Below are 24817 nucleotides of genomic sequence, written 5' to 3'. Positions count from 1 at the left end.
TGAAGATAATGGTATAGCTGTGTGTAGGACCTGAATTAAAGTGGTTTATAACTTGCTCAAATTCATAAAATCTCCATTGTTTTGTCTTCTGACTGCTTCATTTCTTCTTAAGTTCAAAGACTTGTGAAGATATCTCAATTTTCATTGTCTAATATAAGAATTTTTTTGACTGTGAAAAAACATGCCATTATAGCACCTTTCTTTTAGTGGCATGTCTTATTTGTCAATATTAGGAGAAGGAGAGAGTGTGTTCTCTGGAAAACGGGGAAATCTCCAGACATTGGGAATTTGAGTTGGCGATCCTTATCTACTGTAGGAATGGTTAGACTTAGGATCACCAACCTCTATTTCCTTGGAACTGGCGCAAAAACTGGAATCAGCGGGTGCCTCAGTAATGGGGCATCTATCACTGATTTATAAGAAATTATTGGTATGACATATAAAAGTGTGAAATTTGAGATTTCATAAGCCATGCTTAGTATTTTCAGTTATATCAGTGTATATTAAATACATAGTCACTATTTTGTGTAGCTTGCTTTTGCCTATTCTAGAAAATAATCTATAGTGGCTTAATGGCAGGAAACTGATATGTAGAATATTTGTAGACTCCGGCAGGTAGCCAGGTTCAGTTGTTATGAACCTATATATAACCTGACCAGAACTCCTATTCCTTGGAAAGTTTTGAGGACTATAACAATTAACTTGATAACTTACAGAATTGGGAAATGTTTATATTTCTGGATTGAATAGATGTAGGCATTACTAGCTATTCTGATGGCTGTGTATAACTTAGTCAAAACTGCAGTTTTACACTGTGCTATAAAAAGAACTGGCTGTCATAAATAGACCTGTGTTCTCTTTAAGACTTAAAAATCAACCTGAGAGATAAGTTTGTCATTAAAAAGAAAACCTATGGCATGTGTCCATATACATTTTAGCTTACCCCTTGGTAGGTTATTTAAATTTGATTTTTTGGTTAATTTTAGACTCTTTTTGATCAGAACAATGCCTCAAAAAAGGAAGAGTCAGAAACCGCAAACAAAAATGATTCTTCAAAGAAGTTGTCTGTTGAGAGAGTGTATCAGAAAAAGACACAACTTGAACATATTCTCCTTCGTCCTGATACGTATATTGGGTCAGTGGAACCATTGACACAGGTAATTGTTAAATTTTGAGATTAGGAGATGTGTATTTGTATCTACTTTATAATAATTTTTTTTGTAATTGTATGCTTTGTAAGTACATGATTTCATGTTTCTGTGCTCATAAGCAAAGTAGGGAGAGAACTCTGAGAGGTAGAAATGTCTTCATTTTCTGCTAAAGACAAAAAAACTAGGTGATATAAACTATCAGAGGTAAGAAGGATAGAGTAAAATGGTAGTATGTGAACTTTTAAAAGTTCCTATGTTTATGCTGTGGTTTGCTTCAAATTCTAGAATGTGTACATACACACTAATGACTAGTGCTTACTGTGGATTTGGTTTGCACATATTATCTTGTTTGATTCTAACAATTTTAAACAGTAGGTACTGTTATCCCCATTTTATAGATGAGGAAACTGAAGTTTAAATGAATTTAAATAACTTGCCCAGATCCCTCAACTAGTAAGAGCTGGGGTTTACAGCTAGGTCTCTGGGTCCAGAGTCATGCTGTGTTCATATTATTTTACTCTGTGCTCTTTACAGAAAAGTATAAAGCATGAAGTAAAAGTGTTAAGTAAATATAAGATTTTTTTTCTCTTTTATTTAAATATTGTTTCTAACAATTCTTGGCGCCTTGTATTAATAAGCTGACTTTATAAATAAGAATACAAACTCAATACAAAATGAATAATTTCTTAATTTGAAGTTATTTTTAAGATTTTATTTATTTATTTGACAGTGAGAGACATAAGCACACAGAGCAGCAGAGGGAAAGGGAGAAGCAGACTCCCCCCTGACCAGGGAGCCCGATGCAGGGCTTGATCCTAAGACCCTGGGGTCATGACCTGAGCTGAAGGCAGTTGCTTAACCAACTGAGCCACCCAGGCGCCCCTCAGTTTGAAGTTATTTAAATTGAATATGCATATAGTGAGGTTTAGTGTAACTGAAGTAATATGTTTTACTACTTTGAAGATCTAAGTGTTTACAGAGGAAATGACAGATGTGGGCTTATTACTATGTAAAACTGATGTTAAACACTTTCTTTTACTCCATAAGACATTTTGAATTTTTCTTACAATGCAGCTAATGTGGGTATATGATGAAGATGTAGGAATGAATTGCAGAGAGGTTACCTTTGTGCCAGGTTTATACAAGATCTTTGATGAAATTTTGGGTGAGTACTTGCCTAAGATTTAACTCCTCTGTGTCTTTTGGTGTGTGTGTGTGTGTGTGTGTGTGTGTAAAGCTAGACTTACAGGATAAATTTTAAAGGCATACCTCTGGCTTCTATGCTGAATATAAATGTTCTTCAGAAAATTTTGTACTCACTGTAATAATTTCATATCTGTACACATCATTTCTTTGCATTTATCTGTAAAATGACTGTTGTATTTGATCAGTAATCCACAGTTGGTTTGTAATCTTGTATGTGTAGTCATTTGAAGATTTCATGCATACAGTCATCTGGGGAGCATGTTAAAAATAGAGATTACAGTGCCTGATCCTTGCTGATTTGGTAAGTTTGCTGTGAGACATGTGAAATTGTGTTTTTCACCAACAAATCAGGAATTTCTGTTGGGCAGCCAAGTTTAACCACCATTGTTCTGAATGATCTCTGTTTTCTCCAAATCATATGATAAATGAAATCTTAATGAAGTGTGGATGCTTAATTGATTCCTGGGGAATGCTTGTACTTTGGAAGTAGTTTTAGCCAAGCACTTTCTAGAGTCTCTGGGCTCTGTCACCACCATATCAGTGCCACTTGATGTTTCCTAGACAGCTGGGTTGTGTGGGTCTCTTGGAGCTAGTTCTGGTCGCTCTTTGGGGAAAGGACAGGGAGTAAAAACTGTTTACTTGTATTTTATACTTTCCACTTTTGCTTCCCAGCTATCCACTTGATTTTACTTTTATGTCCCATAGTGTTTACCAGGAACATATATTTTCTGTGATTAAAGTTGAATTTGACAGCTCGCTTGTGTAAAATTTGTGTAGTCATGTGTCTAACCACAGTAGTGGTTATTGTATGCAAATACATTATCAATTATAGAGCAAGGATTTAGAATTTTGATTTCTAAGGATGCTGAAGACTTTGTCTTTCTAATTTAAAAATAACTGATTTTAGTTCTACCTGCATATAAAATCATGAGTTTTTTGAAGGAGATCAAGAGAAAATAGTTGTTTCCAAGATAAAATATAATTAAACTCAATTTTTTTCTTTTAGATCTAACCTGGATTAGGGGGTTGTAACCTATAGATGTTTTTTATTTTTATATATCACAAAATCTGCCCTTGCCCTACCCCCAATTTGTAGTAGAAGACATGACAGTAATTTAGTGTGATATCAAATTTAAGAATATTATTTAGAAAATAAAGTTTTTATTAGAAGTTAGTAGCAATAATTTCAGTAACTATTACCATATATAAATGGTTATATTAACTAGGGGTATACATACAGTGTCATATTTACTCATATAGCTTTATATATTTTATTAATCATCAAAATATTTAATTCGTAGTTAATGCAGCTGACAATAAACAGAGGGACAAGAATATGACTTGTATTAAAGTTTCTATTGATCCGTAAGTATATTTCAAGTTTAATTTTTTTATGCTAAGTTGTTTTATTCTAATAGTTCTCAAATACTCCTCAAATGAATACTGTATACAATTAGTACTCCTAAAGTTTCCCTATTGCCTGAGATCTTGTTATTTTTGCCTCTTTTAGCCAGAATATACTATACTTTTATAGTTCTGTCACTCATGGTCTTTTACTCCAAAGTACTTCCTTATGGGAACACTTGGAAACCCATTTTTCTCCCTCTTTGATGCTGCGGTTATTGTCGCAGGTGATTACAGTAGTCACTCACTCTTTCCTTCTTGCCCTTGCTTTGAGAGTTAAGACTCAGTGCTATTGCTAGTACTAGTCCAGTTATATTATAGATTAAATTTATTTGTTATGACCGGTATTTCGGCTTTCCCATTATTTGTAACATCATTTGTAAATTATGAACTGCTGGTATTATAGAATACATACCAGGCATTCAGCCAATTAGATCTCAGCTGTGGTGATTTGTTTTGGAGAACTGAAGGGGAGTGAAAATAATACCATTTTAACTTAGAAATATTACTGTTACATTGACCCTGTTTCCAATAGCACGGCTTTTGTAAAATATTGCATTACATTTATATTTTATTAATAATTTAGAATGATATCAAGAATTTTCTCTAACATGAAAATTTAACTAACTCAGGTATAGTTTCACTGTCAACTAATCTAATTTTAGATGGTATGGTTAAGATTATATATGAAAATATAGCATATTTGGTTATACCATGAAGTTAGCTGTATATTAAAATATTATCACAAACTACAGAGGAGCTTAAAACTTTACACGATGGTTAGTATTTGCTAGCATCTGTCTGATTAAAAACAAATGTGAAAAGCACATTAACCAGAGTTTTAACAGCCCTTCTAGTTTAAGTATGCTTGTTTATTTAGGGTTAAAACTCTTAAATCTGTAGCTTTAAAAAATAGTACACACTCATACTGAAATATGTATACAGATATATTTTTATTTTTTTAAGTGGGATTATATACTTTTTCTATTTTTATTTGATATATTGTGGACAGCCTTTGTTATTAACTTATATAGATCTACTTAAATCTTTTTAACTGTTACTAATTATTTTATTATGTTGATATATCATAATTTAACCTCTTAACAGTTAATGAATATTAGATATTTAGGTTGTTTTCCAGGTTTCTTTTTAGCTTTAAATATTTCAAAACTTTATTTGTAGCTTATTCAAACACAGTATTCTTTTTCCTAGTATTTCTGTGAAGATTATTGATGAAACAAAGGATATAGTTGTAGAGCTCTGACTCATTGTTCAGAACTTTTTTTTTTTTTTAAAGATTTTATTTATTTATTTGATAGAGAGAAATCACAAGAGAGGCAGGCAGAGAGAGAGGAAGGGAAGCAGGCTCTCCGCTGAGCAGAGAGCCCGATGTGGGACTCGATCCCAGGACCCTGAGATCATGACCTGAGCCGAAGGCAGCGGCTTAACCCACTGAGCCACCCAGGCGCCCTGTTCAGAACTTTTTAAATGCCAGATCTGGGAATTGATATAGATTGAATTTTTCAATAGAGAGAGGTGACTTTGATAGGAAGTTCAGATTTCATACTCATACAGACTTACTAAATGTAGGAAATGTCAAACCTTATTTTTTTAAAACTGTGATAAAGGTAATGAATTTACAAAATACCTATCTTAATTATAGTACCATATATGATACGCTAAATTGGTTGAAAAAAAAATTTAAAGGTTTACTTACGAATGTATTGACTTTGTATCATTTTGAGATGCTTAAGATGTGTAATTTTCCATTCATTGACTTTCTTTATTTCCTTCAGAATTCTTCTCTATTAATATTATGCCTGGGAAGTCTAAAAAAGTAGTGTAGTATCTGGCCCTTGTTTCTAGGGTCCATTGTCTTTAGGAGGCACAAGTGGAACTATAGTAGGCAATTTGAAACTGCTACATATTTAAACATTCAGCTGTGTATTCTGTAGAGATTGTTTACCCATAGGAGAGATAATCTAATCTCCTGAGGTACTCAATCAATAATTTAGATTTTTTTTTTTTTTTTTTTTTTTTGCTAGTCTTGGAATATCATGAGAGTGGCTGGGTAAAAGGTTTTATGGGAAACTGAAGTCATAAACTGGCTCTCAAAGTTAGGGTTAAATTTTGGCTAGACAAAAAAAGAGTAAAAAGACATTAAAGCAAGGAAAGACCAGTAAACAAAGAAATGGAAGAACTGGGAATGAACATTCAGGACAAGTAACAAACTGACTTGAAAGAAAAGCAGGATCCATGTTGCCAAGTGGGAATTAAATTTGACTATAATTAAGGATCTGGATAATGGGCTATGAACATGCCATAGAGGTGTTTTTAGCTTGATTTATAATATTTAAGGTGATAGCAGTCTAGACTTGTATATTGGCATTTGGAATGAAGAAAGGACTGAATACTGATAATAAATGAATCTCAGGAAAAACTAGTCTTGGTGACTAAGGACTCTAGAGAATGATCAGGAGATCTGAATTTAAAAATGCTATGAAAATTTGAGTCTAGGACATTTGAAGAGTTGAACCTGTATTGGACAATAAGGGAAAGAAAAGTTGGTGGCTAATTAGGGAAAGAAGATGATGCGCTAAAAGTTATTTGTTAGCTAGCTTCCTTCCTTCCTTCCTGTTTAATTTGATTTAATTAATTGATTTCCCCCTGAGTATATGGTTTTAATTTTGGCTTTTATAACAAATTTTTTAGTTGTGTAACTACTTCTAATACCTCTTCAGAGAGTTAAGATATACACGTGTGAATGAAACTGTATATCTAAGAATAATTATGAATCAGATTGTCAGATGATAGCTTTTTTTTTTTTTAAGATTTTATTTAGAAAGATTTATTTGACAGACAGAGATCACAAGTAGGCAGAGAGGCAGGCGGGGTTGGTGGTGGGGAAGCATGCTCCCCGCTGAGCAGAGAGCCCCCATGTGGGGCTCAATCCCAGGACCCCAGCACCATGACCTGAGCCGAAGGCAGAGGCTTGAACCCACTGAGCCACCCAGACACCCCCAAATGGTAGCTTTTTAAGCTAATTCTTAGTGCTGGTTATGAAGCTGTGTTTCTTTGCAGATTTGGTTTTAAATGGGTAAAGGGATTATAGTGTATACTACTCAAAATGATAGGGTAGGCAAAATTTTCTGTCAGGACTACTGCCTATGTCAAGTTGCTATTAGCCATAAGAGTCTCTACTGCATACCATTCAGGGCTTAAATGGCTGCTTTTGTGATAAGGAAACCTAGAAAACCTAAAATAGGTAAAATCTAGATATTTTAAAGCCATTAAAATTAGTTGATGACCATGATTGCCACAATGCAAGCAGCCCTGTATAGTATTTAAAGTGAGAATGGAATACATTTCCTGCTATTTGTCCTTTTCCATATGTACTGCAGCAACAGTTAGGAAACGAAAATGGCAACGGCTCCTGGCTCTGCAGAGCTTGTGTTCATAGGTGGTATACTGGTAGAATGAAGCAGGAAGATCATCGCTAATATATATGAAAAGAAGACAATCTGGAGCTGACTTCTCGTAGCTTTCACCACTTTTACTATTTTTGGGGGCAGGTTGGGAAGAGTTTATTTTCCTGAGAAATTTTTCACTATTACCTGTAGTGCTTAGTGGCCCTACTTTAAGTTACGACTTGGATAGAGATGTGTGTTCTCAGCAAGTATTTTCTTGAAAGATGAGTGTCTTCCAATCAGTAATGGCTGGAGTTTTGCTTATAATTACTCAGGTTTGTTCTGGATTAGTTTACTTTTTATGGAAATTAATATACCTTTAAACCATGTTAAGCTCTAAACTCTGCTTGTTTATTTACAGTGAATCAAATATTATAAGCATTTGGAATAATGGGAAAGGCATTCCAGTAGTAGAACACAAAGTAGAGAAAGTTTATGTTCCTGCGTTAATTTTTGGACAGCTTTTAACATCCAGTAACTATGATGATGATGAGAAAAAAGTAACAGGTAAAGTCTAAACGGCTGATTAGAATTTTTGTTGAATTTTTTTATACTTCCAACTAAAATTTATTCCTATATAAAATATTACAGAAAAGGAAACCTGTGTAGCTTTACTGTGAGAAAATTCTTTTCAGAATTAATATCTATAAAAAACTATCACACGTAAGTATTATCTTGATTATAGTCTGACAGGCATTTTAAAAGCTTAATTCATAGTACTTATGCTACTTACGCTACAACTCCTGGAACTCTAATTTGGCTGACAGTTTGAGTTTTGAATTAGAGTACCGATGAAAGTCAGAGATATGATTCCTATATATGTGAACTTCTTATTGCATAAGAAAACTGTGTCTTTTGGTATCAATTAAATTACTTCTAAACTGTTTCACGAGGGTCAAGATTGCAAATCTAGGTTTTGTAAATAGAGTTGAAGTGCTTTGATCGTAACCAAATGTTTTCCTACTTATTTCCGTTGCTCAAGAGTGGGTTGATGGTTTTCATTTTCAAAACCAAAACTTTAGGAAGTGATATAGATTAAATTTTTATAATAGAGAAGTAACTTTGATAGAAAACTCAGATTTCACATTTGCATAGATTTACTTGATGATAGGAGATTGCAAGCTTAATTTTTTTGAAATTGTGATGAAGTTGATGAATCTACAAAATACATGTTAGTTATATTATTTTTTGTGGTAAGTCTTAATTGTATTTTACTTTAAATGAAAAAAATCTAAATATACTCTGAAATATTCAGTTGGTGATTGTTAAAATAATGCAGCGACATTATTTTGCTACAGACCTGTCCCATGGTAGGTAAGCTTAACAAAGTTCCTAAAATCCTTTTCATTAAACCTTTCAAATTTGATTATTTTTACAGGTGGTCGCAATGGTTATGGGGCAAAACTTTGTAATATTTTCAGTACAAAGTTTACAGTAGAAACTGCTTGCAAAGAATACAAACACAGTTTTAAGCAGGTATGATAGAAATTCTGATTGTGTGTGTGTGTGTGTGTGTGTGTTATGTTGTATTGCTTTGCTAAGATGATAGAACCTTAGGTGAATGGTAGTGATGCCTACATCACTTTCTGTTTTTAAAGCATTCAGCATGTCAGAATAAAGACTTCAGAATGCCTGAAGGTTTTATATAAATGTTTCTCCTGGAAACATTTATATAAATGTTCCTTGAAAATGAAGAGCTTTATTAGACTTTTTCTTTACTTTATCAGTTAAGCATTACTGTTAATGCCTTGAACCTTACAGACTTAACTGAAATGTATCCACTTAGCATATTTGAAAAATTCCTCATTGATTCATCAAATTCATATTACAAAATTCTGTCTTTAATCCACTGAGCCACCCAGGCGCCCCACAAAATTCTGTCTTATTTTACTCTGGTAGACCTTTGAAAAGAGTTTGAAATTTTACATAAGCTAAAGTAATTTGGTCAGGGAAAGCATCATTCTTATTTATTTCTGTAAAATTCTAAAGGGTCATGTTGAAGAGTTTGAAAGTTATTTTACTAATAGTGTATAAAGTCATGCAGTTCATTTTGCTTATTTTCAAATTAGGTTCTTATAATAGTGTTCCCCTCCCCCTTATCTGTGGTTTTGCTTTCCATGGTTTTAGTTACCCGCGGTCAACCGCGGTTCAGAAGCAAATGATCCTCCTTCTGACATATCGTTGGAAGGTCAGTAGTAGCCTAATGCTCTGTCATAGTGCCTACATCATTCACCTCACTTCATCTGGTATTGTAGGCATTTTATCATCTCACATCATCCAAGAAGATTGACTCCAGTACAATAAGATATTTTGAGAGGGATAAAGACCACATTCATATAACTTTTATTAAAGTATAATTCTATTAATTATTATTAATCTCTTATTGTGCCTGATTTATAAATTAAGCTTTATCATAGGTGTGTTTGGAAAAAACACAATATATATAGGGTTTGGTACTATCCATGGTTTCTGGTCTTGGAACATAGATAAGGAAGGACTACTATAGTAGTTTTAAAATTTTTTCATCTCTAATATCAGTTTCAAGGATTGGTTTGTTGTGAAGCTGGAAACTGGATATAAATGGTAAATGACTGTATTTCATGAACTGAGTATGTATTATAAAATATAGAAGCATATAGAAATATTTGAGTATTTTTTCTTTTAAAGACATGGATGAATAACATGATGAAGACTTCTGAAGCCAAAATTAAACATTTTGATGGTGAAGATTACACATGCATAACATTCCAACCAGATCTGTCTAAATTTAAGATGGAAAAACTTGACAAGGATATTGTGGCCCTTATGACCAGAAGAGCTTATGATTTGGCTGGTTCATGCAAGGGGGTCAAGGTCATGTTTAATGGAAAGAAATTGCCTGTAAGTGTCTTCTAAAATAGTAAATGCTTTATTATTTTCTGGGCAGCTTACAGTTAAATCTAACTGCTAAGCAGTCAGTTATCTTGTAGAACCATTAAAAACACACCACAGGATTCTATTTTACTTTCATTTATAACATTTCCTGTACTCCTAATTTCTTGGTATAGATCTGAGTTTCTGATCTTAATCATGTATCTTCTGCCTGGGAATTTTTAATTTCTTGTAGTTAGATCTGGCAATAAATTCCTTTAGTCTGTTAGAGAGTATTTTCCTTCACTTTCAAGAGATGCTGAGATATATAGAATTATGGGTTTACAGTATTGTTTCTTTTAATGTCATCCAGTTGTCTTCTTGTTTGCATGGTTTGTACTATAGTTCCTATCCTCCTTCTTTTGGTAAGGTGTTTATTTTTCCCTTTGGGTACTTGTGAAGGTTTTCTTTGTTTTTTGTTTGTTTGTTTATCTGTATTGAGAATGGTATGCTTCAGTGTTTTTATGGGAGTTTGGTTTTGTTTTTTAACGTGTATTTTTTCATTCCATTTTCTGAGCTTCTTGGATCTGTTGTTTGGTATCTGTCACTAATTTTGGAAACATTTTGGCCATTATTTCTCAAATAGTTCTTTGCTGTTCTTTCCTTCTGGTATTCCAGTTATGCATTTGTTATATAGTTTGGTATTGTCCTAAGCTCCTGGATGTTTTCCTCTGCCTTATTCACTATTTTCTCTTTGTGTTTCAGTTTAATTTCTTTTGCCCTATTTTTAAGTTCACTAATTTTTTTTCTTTAATATGTCATGTCTGTTGATGAGTCTGCCCAAGGCATTCTTCATATTTTCTACTGTGTCTTTGATTTCTAGCATTTCCATTTGATTTTTATACAACTTCAACAGAGAGATGGAAGCTATATTGTCTACTTTCTCCATTAGAGCCTTTAACATATTAATCATAGCTATTTTTAATGCCTTATCTGATAGTTAATACATCTGTGACATATCTGAGTCTGGTTCTGATGATTGCTTTGTCTTTTCAGTCTGTTTTTTCCTTGCCTTTTGGCATGCCTTGTTAAGCTTTTGTTGGCAATCAGCCACATTGTATAGGATAGTAGATATGGAGTAAATAGGCTTTGGTATCAGGATTTATATTTAATCTGTACAGAAAATGGCTGTGTTTGCAGTTAATTGTTTTTGCACTTAGCTAGCATTGATGTTTGTTGTTGCTATGGGCACCAGAAACTTAAAATTCTTCCTTGTTTTTGGGCTTGCCTTGGAGCTACCCCTCAGGGAAGGTCTGTCTCTGCAGCCCTAGCCTCTGAAACCCACTGTTACAATTGGAGGCCTGTTAACATGGTGGTAGGTTATAGGATACTTATGTCTGATTGAGGTTCAAGACTCTGGAGTACATACTGGCCCTGTATCTCAGGGGTTTGGCCTTCACAAGTGTTTCTGCCTTTCCTCTAGAGATAGAGATTTTTCTCTGTCCTTTATTTTCTTCCCCTAACTGCAGCATGTATGCACCAGTATTCTCATTTAGTATTAAGGCTCCCTGCTCCTTAAAATAAACTTTTTTTTTTTTTTTTCTTACATGAGATGGGAGTGGGATGAGGTAGGGCTGGAATTATTTTATTCCAGCTATAGTGATATTTTACCAGTACTCTTTAGCAGTATTCTTCCCCCTGCAAATTAAGGTTTTTGTTTTGTTTACTTTTGTTTCTGTTTTGTTTTTGTGGTTGGGATGGGTAAGGGAGATGAGTCTGGGTGGAATTCCCAGTAGTTGCTATTTTTCTCTTCCCCCAACCAGCCCCACCATGGTGGGGAGCTTTTTCTAGATTTTCCCTGACCTTCCCTGTGAGAAACTGCTGGAGTTTCTGGAGAAAAAGCCTGTAAGTTGAGGATCCCCTTATGATGACAGTCCTCAAGTGCTTCACACACCCATACTGTCCATATTTGTCTTAAAGCAAGTTGTCGAAATTTCTGGTTTAATGTTCCTTTTGGCTTATATGACATTAGGCAGCTTCTGTCTCACCTAAGCAAATTGGTTAGTGTTCTGTGTCTCTCTACAGATAGCTGTTTCTCTTAAGACTATGAATTCAGGTTTCTTGAGTGTTCTTGAAAAATCAGTTTTCTGTCTGACCAGCTGTTTTCTTGAAGGGCAGAAGGTTGCATTCTTTTCCTTCCTTCCTTCCTTCCTTCCTTCCTTCCTTCCTCCCTTCCTTCCTTCCTCTCTCTCTCTCTCTTTCTTCTTTAAACCTTCTATATGTCTGAACTCAAAGTAGACATCTACTTTGTCATTTGAAAACTTAAACTTTTGGAAGAGTTTATAATAATTCACCTGTCCAGATTTTACTTCATACTCTCTCTTTATCAGGTACATATAGAAATGAATTCCTTTTTAAAGGGTAGGGATCAAGGAATAGAATGGGGGAAGTCATGAGGGTTTGGATCTGAGGAATAAGAGCTGTTGTGAGGGAAAATTAAAGTGTAAGAGTACCTGTGGCATTTACCTAGTTGAACTGCCAGTATAAGATTGTTTATTGCTTTTGGTTTTCAAATTAATAGGTAAATGGATTTCGCAGTTATGTAGATCTTTATGTGAAAGACAAGTTGGATGAAACTGGAGTGGCCCTGAAAGTTATTCATGAACTTGCAAATGAAAGATGGGATGTTTGTCTCACACTGAGTGAAAAGGGATTCCAGCAAATCAGCTTTGTAAATAGTATTGCAACAACAAAAGTAAGTGTGCTAATTCTTTGTTGCCATGTCAGCGATAGAACAATGCTTCATTAAAAACAAAATAAGAAACAATAACAAAAGCCCCCAGATCTGCTTTTGTGAAATAAAAATTGGCTTATGAAAATGAAAGCTTATTTTTATGAAAATAACTGTCTTATAATTTATATAAACATCCACTGAGCATTGAGTTTATATTAGCGTTTATAGTTGAATACATTTATATTTTATGAATTTAGAATGTTAACACATTCTTTAGTCTGTTCTGAGTTTAGAGTGTAAAAGAAAGAATAATAGAGGAGTCTGTTTTGGGGTCAGATTGTGGAACGTGTGTTACATGCTATTCTAAGAAGATTGAACACTGTTCTGTAGGCTTTTGGATTGTGAATCCAAGTGAACTGAATTGAATTGAATGAAATTTTTCTTGTCTAAAAGCATTTGCCCATTGATCATAATAAAGTCATAGACAATACAAGCATTATTCTAGAATAATCTAAAGCAGTGATTTGATAATTTGTCACTCTTGTTCAAGTTTTAACTTATTCTTTTTAATACTTAGTGTTTTTTATAATCTAGTATCACTTTCTCAAGTCAACAAATTTTGCATCAGTTATGATTACATTTGGTTATATGTAATAGAAACCCAATATACAGTAGCATAAAGAGGTAAAGGTTTTATTTTTTCTTCTTATAACTGGGGACTGGGAGTAAGTAGTCTTAGTTAGGTACTATGACTCTACGGTATCATCAGGGACCAGGCTCTTCCTGGCATTCTTTTCTGCCATCCTTAGCATGTGGCTTTCATTCTTATACCTTTAAGATACCTGCTGGCTTCTTGATGCCTCAATTTCAAGTTCTAGGGAGAGAGAAAGAGGCTGGGCAAATATGTATATCAACTAAATCACTCCCTTTTTCATCAGGAATAGAGTAGTTTTCCTGGAAATCCCATCCAGTGTACCTCGCTAACATCTCTGGCTAGAACTGAGTCAAGTGGCTATCTCTAGCTGCAAGAGAGCCTAGATTAGTTAATATGTTCAACTGGGCATGTTGCCAGATAAAAAACAAGTTTAGGTTTTTTAATAAAGGGAGGAATGGACATTGGATGGCCAACTGGCAATGGCTGCCACATTCCCTAAGTATAAATCTTGTGTCTGCCAGTATTTGTTCTCATTTCCATGTTGTTGTTTTTTTTAAAAATTTGATTGTTTTTACTTTGTGTATAGTTTTATACAGTTGGCTAATTGGCCCTAGAGCCAAAAAGACCTTATTTTTTCATTTTTTTTAAAATTTATTTATTTGTTTGACAGAGCAAGAGAGGGAACACAAGCAAGGGGAAGAGGGAGAAGCAGGCTCCCTGCTGGGCTCCCCGCTGAGTAGGGAGCCCAATGTGGGACTCAATCCCAGGACCCTGGGATCATGACCTGAGCCTAAGGCAGATGCCCCAACTCCTTATTTTTTAAATCCTAACTCTGCCAATTCTGAGATTCGTGTTATGCTTCTGCATAATTGGGTTAATAGTACTGACTCCACAAAGTTATGAAGATTAAATGCTTATTCAAGGGAAAAAAAGAATAAGTATTTCGCTACCCTAATTATAGAAGATTTTATATTCTGTTTCTTTTGTTCCACTTCAGGGTGGACGTCATGTGGATTATGTAGTAGATCAAGTTGTTGGCAAACTGATTGAAGTAGTTAAGAAAAAGAACAAAGCTGGTGTATCAGTAAAACCATTTCAAGTAAGTGGTTCTTTACATATTCTGTTGAATTATTAAATGATATCAGTTCTGATGTTAACCTTTTTTGGGGGGGTTTATATTTTCAACAGGTAAAAAACCATATATGGGTTTTTATTAATTGCCTTATCGAAAATCCAACTTTTGATTCTCAAACTAAGGAAAACATGACTCTGCAACCCAAAAGTTTTGGGTCCAAATGCCAACTGTCAGAAAAATTTTTTAAAGCAGTGAGTAAAATTTTTATTACCTCTTTGTGTTGGTTTTGAGAATTAAGTAGTTTTCTTGATTTATTTATTCTCTTTGTGATTAGTTTCTCTCTTAAATGCTGTTTTAACCTTTCTGAAATGAGGTGAGAGTACAAATAAATAATCTTAGGTTTATAACTGTGCCTTTCAGTTGTTAATAATTTTACATAATCTGTTGTATATAAGCAAGATTTACTTTACTTCCCTTGTTCGGCAGTACCATCAGTAAACCTGTATTAAATAAGCATATATAAAGTGCCTTTAAATATATTTGCACTGGGAATCTAAAGATGAATAAATCACTGCTCCTTCTCTTTGGAAGTTTATATTTTGGTGGAGGAGTGTTGTATAATTGCCATAGAAAGAACTTATTTATCACATTCTGGTATTATAAATTCAAAGATATGCTCTTAAAAACAAAAGTTGTTTTTCAGGTTCTAGCTTAAAGGCTTTGGAAATAGTACTTATGCATCTAATGATGAATTTTGAATACAAAGGACCCTACAGTCATGCTTTTGCAAATTTTTGCCCTCATAGCATTCATGATGAAGTGATTTGGTTTTAGATTTTATACTTTTTCATTTTGAGTGGATTAAGTTTAGATTTAGCAATATAGTCCACCTCTTTTTATATCTCAAATGTTCCAGAAAACTATTTCTTATGCCTAAAATCGAACTATCTGGGATAACGAAAAAGAAATAGCTCCAACTTGGAGATTCTTCACTCTTCTTTTTGGGTTAACATCTTGTCACACATGGACTCACTGTATGGTGACACACAACATATAATGTTGAAATCCTCGTTACCAAACTTTTAAAAGAATAAAGATGATAAATAAGTTCTTGAATTTATCCTAATGTTTCCTACACATTAGTAGTTTTTGTCATAGCAAATTCAAGATTCGTGTTTTTGAGGAATATAAGAAATGCCAGTGTCTAGAATTTCACAGGTAGTGAATTCATGGGTGGGTCAATTTTTACCATGTTAATTTTTAACAAAATTAATATGTAACAAAAGCTATGTATATTTTTCATGGGGTTTATTATAATAGAGTTTTTTCATATTTTGGTAAGTTGCCCTTTATTCATCTGTTTGTATTTTTGTACAACAGGTTATTGTATATAACTGCCTGAGTTAGCTTTACTGTAGTTAGAGTAAAATTTACTAGCATGTATTATTATCATCATCACCATTAGTGTTTCACCATATAACCACACAGATTCCAAGTATTATATTTTAGTAAGGTGTATGAACTTCTGGCTTGTTTGTATATCATTATCCTTTAATTTTTAGGCTTCTAACTGTGGCATTGTAGAAAGTATTCTGAATTGGGTGAAATTTAAGGCCCAGACTCAGCTGAACAAGAAGTGTTCATCAGTAAAGTATAGTAAAATCAAAGGTATTCCCAAACTGGATGATGCTAATGATGCTGGTAAGATTCGGATTATTTTTCAAGATTTAGATTTAAGTTTTTACTTATCTAGTCATAGAAAATAATCATTTTTCGCATGTAGTTAGACTGTACAATTTTATGTTCAGAGTATAAATTTCCTTCATTAAAATTGCCACATGCACCACATATTGCCAATTTTCAGGGCATAGAAATTCAGTAAATTTTACTTAATGATTAAACTATGCTGAACAATTTACTCTTACAGTCTTTTACTGTCATTATTGTGATTATTAATTTTTCTGGCTTCAGTTTTCTCATTGGTGAAATTGATGAATTTGGAATATATGTCATTTTTAATATCGCTCAGGTGGCAAACATTCCCTGGAGTGTACACTGATACTAACCGAGGGAGACTCTGCCAAATCATTGGCTGTGTCTGGATTAGGTGTGATTGGGCGAGACAGATATGGAGTCTTTCCACTTAGGGGAAAAATTCTTAACGTACGGGAAGCTTCTCATAAACAGGTATCTCTCTCTCTCTCATATCTCCACACATATATGACATTGTAATACTTTATTAAAATTATTGAACTTTTAGAAGTAAATTCTGACTCACTTTTTATATATTTCAACACTTTTTTAAACAAAAGATTTTATTTTTAAGTGCTTTCTGTACCTAATGTGGGGCTTGAATTTACAACCCTGAGATCAACAGTTGGCATACTCTGCTGAACCGACTGAGCCAGTCCATCACCCCTCAACACTTAACATACTTTGAATTATTTTTCTTTTTGCACAGATCATGGAAAATGCAGAAATAAACAATATTATCAAAATAGTTGGTCTACAATACAAGAAAAGTTATGATGATGCAGAATCTCTGAAAACTTTACGCTATGGGAAGATTATGATTATGACTGATCAGGTTGGTTTAAAGGTTGCCACATATTTATAAAACTTACCTTCTTCAGAGTGCCCTTTTGATATTTGTTTCGTGAGACTTGCTGCAAGAAAGTAAAAGGGAAAATAATTGTACATCAAAGGCAGATAGTAGAAAACATTCAATGGCAGTGTTTCTGTGAGACACATTTTACATTATCTAACATATTGGGCAGCCATCTTTTTGGTTATTTTAAAAATGTTTTAAAATGCAATAAATATGAGAAGAGTAGAACGCATTGTAGTGTAATGGGGTTGAAGCCTATGTATAAGTTGAAAGGAAATGATGAAACTTAGAAGCAACAAAGACTAATCAGTAGGATGATGGATGATGTTTGTATATGATGGCATAATTTGGGGTGTGCAAAAACTAGGACTTAAATAGTAAAATGGCAGTAATTAGGAAAGAACTGGAAAACCAAAAAGGAAGAATTTCACATGCATCCAACATGTCTCATGTACTTTTTTTTTTTTTTTAAAGATTTTATTTATTTGACAGAGATCACAAGTAGACAGAGAGGTAGGCAGAGAGAGGGAGAGGGAAGCAGGCTCCCTGCTGAGCAGAGAGCCCTATGCGGGACTCGATCCCAGGACCCTGAGATCATGACCTGAGCCGAAGGCAGCGGCTTAACCCACTGAGCCACCCCGGCGTCCCTCTCATGTACTTTAATTAAAAGCATTTGTAGAGAAAATCTTTCACTGAAAAAGTTGCTATGTAGTTTTAAGCAGAAATTTAGCAGTTTTTATATCAAGATAAGACTTGTGAATACTTGTACTCCACAGATTACTCCTTCCCTTGTTCAGTGAAGTGGCATTAAAACCATGTTTTATGTATTCACATCCTTAAATAATTCTTTTAGTGAAATCAACATAAAACATAGTGACAGTATATTTTGTAATGATGGGAAGATTGTCGATCACTAGCTATATTCATTATTTGAATTTTAAGAAAAAATTCTTTGCAAACCAGTAAAGATTATCCTTTAGATAAACATAGTAAAGTCCAGTTTCAAAATTTGAATGGAATTTGCCTGTGCAGCATTCATCCATTTTAAAATTTGGTTATAAATGATTATGTTTCATAAAATTATTATAGCACTCTTTACTAACATTTATTTAGGATCAAGATGGTTCTCACATAAAAGGCCTGCTTATTAATTTCATCCATCACAATTGGCCATCACTTTTGAAGCATGGTTTTCTTGAAGAGTTCATTACTCCTATTGTAAAGGTACTATTTACATTAACATATTTTTGTACTCTTGTCTTAAAGAATAGCAGAAAATTAATATATATTTTTTTTTATTAAGGCTAGCAAAAATAAACAGGAACTTTCCTTCTATAGTATTCCTGAATTTGACGAGTGGAAAAAACATATAGAAAACCAGAAAGCCTGGAAAATAAAATACTACAAAGGTTTGTATTTTAAAATACTTAAATTTTGTGAAGTTACCACTGACATAAATATATTTTTGAGATATTATAAAATATTTTGAAAGTTTGTTTTAAACTGCAAAAATAGCTATGGCTGATTTTTAAAGAATTTATAAAAAATTTTATAGAAGTAGAGAAAGTGGTATGACGGGTTTCCCGTGCACTCTAATAATCACCATTTCACTGCCAGTCCTGTTTATTGGAACTCTTCTCATATCCTCCCCATTAATTTGAAATAACTTCTAGATTGTATATAATTTTCGTTATATTTTAGTATGTATTTCTAAGAGAATGTTTAAAAATGTTCATAATTTCATTATCATATTTTTCTTTAATAACCTTAATTATTCAGTCAGTGTTAAAATTCTCCTGATTATAATAAAAATGTTCTGTTTTGAGTCTGGATCCATCAAGGTCCACACATTGCATTTGGTTTGATAAATTTATTAAATCTTAATATTTTGTTTCTCTTCATATTTTTTCCTTGCAATTTATTTGTTCAAAAAGTTGGATTGATTGTCCTGTACAATTTTTCACATTCTGGATTTTGCTGATTATCCCTGGAAATTCATTACATATATAGTATGTTCCTCTGCCTCTTATTTTCTGTTAACTAGTAGTTAAATTGGAGGCTTGAGACAGATTTGGATTAGATTTATGTGGCAAAAACATTTAACAGGTGTTATTGTGTATTTACCTCAGGAGGCATGTAATGTCTGGTTTTTCTTTTTCTATTAAAATTGATCCCTTAGTATAGGTGTTGCCAGCTTGATCTGTCAGCTTTTCAACTAATGGTTTTAAACAGCCATTAATGTTCATAATTCATATAAAATTTTTCAGCTCTTTTGAAGAATTGACAACCTTACACATATCTAAAGTATACAATGATTATTTGATATATGTGTATGTTGTAAAGTGATTACCACAATCAAGTTAATCAGCACATCCATCACCTCACATAGTTAATTTTTTATGTGGATAGAGGGATCATTTAAGATCTCTTTTAGCAATTTTCAAGTATATAATATAGAATTATTAATTGTAGGCAACGTGCTATACACTAACTCCCCAGAACTTATTCACCTTATAACTGAGTTTGTACTCTTTGATTGACATTTCCCTATTCTACCCCCGACCCCAGCCCCGTACCTGGAAGCTACCATTTTACTCTTCTTACGAGTTCAAATTTTTAGATTCTACATGTAAGTGAGCTCATACAGTATTTGATGTTCTCTGTCTGGATTTTTTCAATTTTGTTTTTAAACTTGTGCAGGGTTGGGTACCAGTACAGCTAAAGAAGCAAAGGAATATTTTGCTGATATGGAAAGGCACCGCATCTTATTTAGATATGCTGGTCCTGAAGACGATGCTGCCATTACCTTGGTAATGAAGTTAATTAAAGATATTTTTTCCTGATATCCATCCCCCTTCCTGCCATACATTTCTTTCTAGTCTGTTTTTTCTAGAAGTGTCTTTTGAATTCTAATGACCAAGCTAGTTAGTCTTAGCATTTCTTCACTCCAGTCTCACACACAGATTATGCTCTGCTTTCGAAGTTCTTTAATTGAAAGACCTGTTCAAGTATATTTTTGACAAAAGCCTGTTGGGAATAAAACTCAGTTTCTGAGAAATTAGTTATTTGCCTTTATACATTTTAATTGTATAATGAAATTAATTTACTTTTTTTGGAAATTCATTTAATTTTTAATGTGTGAAATTATTAACCTGGAATCTTTCAGGCATTCAGTAAAAAGAAGATTGATGACAGAAAAGAATGGTTAACAAATTTTATGGAAGACCGGAGACAGCGTAGGTTACATGGCTTACCAGAGGTTAGTCATATAGAGTGGTGGTCTGGGGGAAGAAAGGGACTAAAATTCATGCAGGAATAATGACAGTGTTGCTATATAACTTTTCTCTTAGCAATTTTTGTATGGTACAGCAACAAAGCATTTGACTTACAATGATTTCATCAACAAGGAATTGATTCTCTTCTCAAACTCAGACAATGAAAGATCTATACCATCTCTTGTTGATGGTAAGTAGCTTTTGTTTTAAAAATTTTCTCACTTTTGTATGTAGTTATTGAGTATATTTTAATTCTATGTACTCTAAGCCATTCTTATAGTAAAATTTAAAATTCTGAATTTGTTTTTGAGATCTTTTGGTAGGCTTTATATTCCTTATATTCCTTAATTTATATATTCCTTTATATTCCTTAATTTGAATCTCTTCAACTCTTTTTAAGCTTTTCAGGAAAATGAACTTTAGAGCCAATTTTTAAAGATTTTGCCCCAGGCTAATTGCAGGCTTTTAGAAATAAAAAATAAAATGGGATTTTTATAAGTTCTATAATTTCTATAACTATAAAATAGTTATCCAAGACTAAATTTTAAAAACACCTTTATACCTTAGTACCCAAAATGTAGCTTACCGAACTTGCTAAAAAAATATTTAGAAACTGGTACCTGGTAGAGCAGATTTTTATCTTCTATCTAGAAATACTTAATTTTCATTTTATAACTTTTAGCAAGTTGCTCTTTGTGTTGCTTGGGTTTTCAGCTAATAGCAGATGGTTCTACCCATTCATTTAATTCAGCTTTAAGTTACATCCCTTCTATGAAGTCTTCTCTAACAGTTGCAGTCTACATTGGTTTCAGATGCCTGAACTTCTATTCCAATATTGTGTGCCTCTTATTTTACTTGTGTCAATTTTGCCTCCTCAATTAGATTATAAAATTCTCAAGGAAAGTGGCCATATTTTGTCATCTTGTTTCTACCATGCTCTGAGCCCACGATGATGATGATAGCTAGCATATACTGAAAAGTTTATTACAGTGCTCATTGGCCTAGAGCAAGAAGAATGATAAGGAAGCAGAATGCTTTGCTTGCATTATCTCATGTAATCCTTATGATCACCCTGTTAGGAAGGTAATTATTTCTATTACACTGATGAGGACGCTGAGACTATTGGTTTAGTAATTTGCAAAAAGTCAAATGGTAAATGGCCAAGTTGAGAAGAGTATCCAGATCAGTGAGATTTTAAAGCCTGCATTCTTAACTGCCCCAACACATCGCTTCTTTATAAGGGTTTTCTGATTTGGGATACTCTAATAATATACTTTTTAGGCTCATTGATGGTTTGCTGCTACTTTTAGTTACCACTGACATTTTGGATATATGAATCAGCAACTCGACAATTCCTGTGAAAGGGATTTGGTGCCATTGAACAGTTCTTTAAGACCAGAAGGAGTGGTCTTTTACTTGGTACCTCACTTTTGGAAGAGACTGAGATGGTATAAAAACATGTTACTATATACTTGCTGTGTTACAGAATCTCAAGTAATGATTTTAGTCATTTTTTAAAAGAAAACTATATCTTTGCTTTTATCTCTCAAATATATAGAACACTGTTGTCATTAAAAGAAACATTGCAGCTGTATCTGGAGTAATATTTTAAAAGAGAGTTGTTCTTTGTAAAAATAGGCTTTAAACCAGGACAACGAAAAGTTTTATTTACCTGTTTCAAGAGGAATGATAAACGTGAAGTAAAAGTTGCCCAGTTGGCTGGATCTGTTGCTGAGATGTCTGCTTATCATCATGGAGAGGTAAGTATTAAGATTGGAATCAACTGAAAACTATACTTAACTGGCATGAAGAATGATAATTAAGCATAATAAAGTATTTTTTCTTTTTAAGTTCTTTAGAAAAGTAAGAGAATCGAGAATTTGGATGCTAATAAAAAATTAGGGAATATGTATAGAAAATTTAATGTTATATTCTGTTTTTGTGTTATAGCAAGCATTGATGATGACTATTGTGAATTTGGCTCAGAACTTTGTGGGAAGCAACAACATTAACTTGCTTCAGCCTATTGGTCAGTTTGGAACTCGGCTTCATGGTGGCAAAGATGCTGCAAGCCCTCGTTATATTTTCACAATGTTAAGGTAACAATTTGCTGGTACAATGATATAAAGTTCTACTTGAAGTATATTGGAATTAACGAAATGTTTAATAGAATTTTAAGTATGGAGAGATGATTGTGTACTCTGTTGAGGGTGAATGTTCCAAATTCTTTGAGGGCAAATAGAATGAAGTTTGTTGATCGCAGTGTTTGTGAATTATTGGTGAAACCAGTCCTAATTGAAGAATTTTTCTCATCCAACTTTACTTTTTAGGCTAAGGGAGGGGAAGGGTTTTAGGGTTTAGTCAGAGAAAGAGGAAATCCATACAACATAATTTATCAATTCAAAGAAATTGGGTGGGCTAGTAAGTAAGCGTATAAGTAAAGTGGGGCTATTTTGTTCTGGCTTTCTGCCTGAGAGAAATATATTTGGTAATAAGTTTAGGTAAATTGTATTTTTAAGTATATGTAACCAAAATTTTAAAAACATTTTTCTTAATTTTTGAAATGTAAAGTCTTTAATTATGTATAAAATTTTATTTCCTAAAATAGGACATTTTCCCATATTTCTTCCTTTCATTAGCTCTTTATCAAGACTGCTTTTTCCTGCTGTGGACGACAACCTGCTTAAATTCCTTTATGATGATAATCAACGTGTTGAGCCTGAGTGGTATATTCCTATAATTCCCATGGTTTTAATAAATGGTGCTGAGGGCATTGGTACTGGATGGGCTTGTAAACTTCCCAACTATGATGCTAGGGAAATTGTGAACAATGTCAGACGAATGCTAGATGGCTTGGATCCTCATCCTATGGTAATTATTTAGAACTTACTGCTTATATTGTTTATTTAACAAATGATAATGTATGAACTACAAACTCCAGTCATTTTAGGAAAGTAATGGAACCATTTGCATTTTGGAACATATTGCAGAAAATAAAGACCTTTTTAGTGTATAACTTGATATGTGCTTATAGTAAAAGATACAAGCTTTAGAAAAAGCCTGGAGATGATTAAAAGGAGAAGCTTTATTGAAAATTAAAAATACCTCATATTTCAGGTTTGCAGACATCTAAATTATATAGAGAGTAGTGTTTTTATGACAAAATTATATGCAGCTTTGTTTTTGTTCTCAAACTAAGTCATAATAGAGTTGTAAGGAATCTTAAAAACACATTGTATATATTTTCGTATATCCCCATATTTTTAAAATTTTTGCTTCTATATCATTCATTGCGCTTGTTTTTGTCCCAAATTACCTCCAAGAGAAACTTCTCAAAAAACCGTCCTCCCTTTTCCTGTGTTATTTAAAATCATCTGGAATTTCCCTTTATCATGATACACTTAAATACACTTAAATTTTTGTATTACAAAAATGGTAGTGTTCATTGTAGAAAACATAAATATAAGAGGAAAAAATACTTGATAAAACCAGCATGTGGAAACAAACTTCCTATTTTTATGTATTTCTCTCCAAGTTTTATTTCATTCTTGTATTTTAAAATAGAACATTGAGTATGACTTAAAAATCTGTTTTTCTCCTTAAATACTTTAAAGTACTTTAAAATATTTCTAATAGAAGCATAAAATGCTTTATGATTATAGTGTTTTAATTCTTTCAGATGTGTTTTAGAATATTAAGACAATTTATTTGGTCAGTACATGCTTTTCATACGTTCAATGTATAGGTAGGTATATTTATGTTTATAGATAAATATATATGTAGAATATTCAAAATATTCAAGCAGGCTATGGAAGAAGAGTAGTGGTATGGAAGGCAAATCATTGGAGAAAAGTTGGAAAGTTAGATTGGGTCCTGACTGTGGAAGACTCAATCTAGCATCCAAGCAGTTTGATTTTAAAGGATTATTAATCTAGGGGAGAAGGAGGTATAGGGGCAATAGACTGAAAAAAAGATATTCCAAAAAGACTAGGAAAGATGAAGCTAAGGGTTTTTGTGTATGTGTGTGTGTGTGTGTTTTAAAGATTATAGATTTATTTATTTGAGACAAAGAGTGAGAGCAGAGGGAGAGGGAGAAGTAGACTCCCTACTGCGCTTGAAGCCCAAGGCTGGGTGGTGATATCCCAGGACTCTGAGATCATGATCTGAGCCAAAGGCAGACACTTAATAGACTGAGCCAGCTAGGCATCTAAGCTAAGGCTTTGCGATTGGGAGACGCTAAGATTATATTAACAGAAGCTATGAATTCAAGAGTGAGTGATTATTGGGAGATGGACTATTAAGGTTGAGGAATTTAGTTTCAGTTATGTTAATTTGGTAGTAGTAGTAGACCATAGACTAAGGGGCATTCAGATATTGTACTGGCAGTTAGGA

The 24817-nt window shown here is 33.3% G+C and overlaps 1 protein-coding gene across 2 annotated transcripts in view; it reads left to right on the top strand.

Annotated features, from left to right (window-relative positions):
* TOP2B (DNA topoisomerase II beta) overlaps nucleotides 1-24817 on the top strand; it is a 59924-nt gene that overhangs the window by 14554 nt on the left and 20553 nt on the right. The window contains exons 2-21 of one of the 2 annotated variants that reach the window (XM_046001559.1): nucleotides 1002-1157; nucleotides 2226-2316; nucleotides 3659-3722; nucleotides 7590-7735; nucleotides 8607-8704; nucleotides 9896-10108; nucleotides 12660-12833; nucleotides 14465-14566; nucleotides 14656-14793; nucleotides 16105-16243; nucleotides 16572-16729; nucleotides 17004-17129; nucleotides 18264-18374; nucleotides 18454-18559; nucleotides 19851-19960; nucleotides 20317-20409; nucleotides 20501-20615; nucleotides 22064-22185; nucleotides 22376-22524; nucleotides 23065-23296. In XM_046001559.1, coding sequence (XP_045857515.1) covers nucleotides 1002-1157; nucleotides 2226-2316; nucleotides 3659-3722; nucleotides 7590-7735; nucleotides 8607-8704; nucleotides 9896-10108; nucleotides 12660-12833; nucleotides 14465-14566; nucleotides 14656-14793; nucleotides 16105-16243; nucleotides 16572-16729; nucleotides 17004-17129; nucleotides 18264-18374; nucleotides 18454-18559; nucleotides 19851-19960; nucleotides 20317-20409; nucleotides 20501-20615; nucleotides 22064-22185; nucleotides 22376-22524; nucleotides 23065-23296 — 2643 coding nt within the window. Of the gene's footprint in view, nucleotides 1-986; nucleotides 1158-2225; nucleotides 2317-3658; nucleotides 3723-7589; nucleotides 7736-8606; nucleotides 8705-9895; nucleotides 10109-12659; nucleotides 12834-14464; nucleotides 14567-14655; nucleotides 14794-16104; nucleotides 16244-16571; nucleotides 16730-17003; nucleotides 17130-18263; nucleotides 18375-18453; nucleotides 18560-19850; nucleotides 19961-20316; nucleotides 20410-20500; nucleotides 20616-22063; nucleotides 22186-22375; nucleotides 22525-23064; nucleotides 23297-24817 lie in introns of both variants that reach the window. The other variant, XM_046001558.1, reaches the window with a different exon arrangement.

The sequence above is a fragment of the Meles meles genome, chromosome 4, assembly GCF_922984935.1.
Source record: "Meles meles chromosome 4, mMelMel3.1 paternal haplotype, whole genome shotgun sequence".
Classification (NCBI taxonomy): Eukaryota; Metazoa; Chordata; class Mammalia; order Carnivora; family Mustelidae; genus Meles; species Meles meles.
This window is presented reverse-complemented; position numbering and strand designations above follow the sequence as displayed.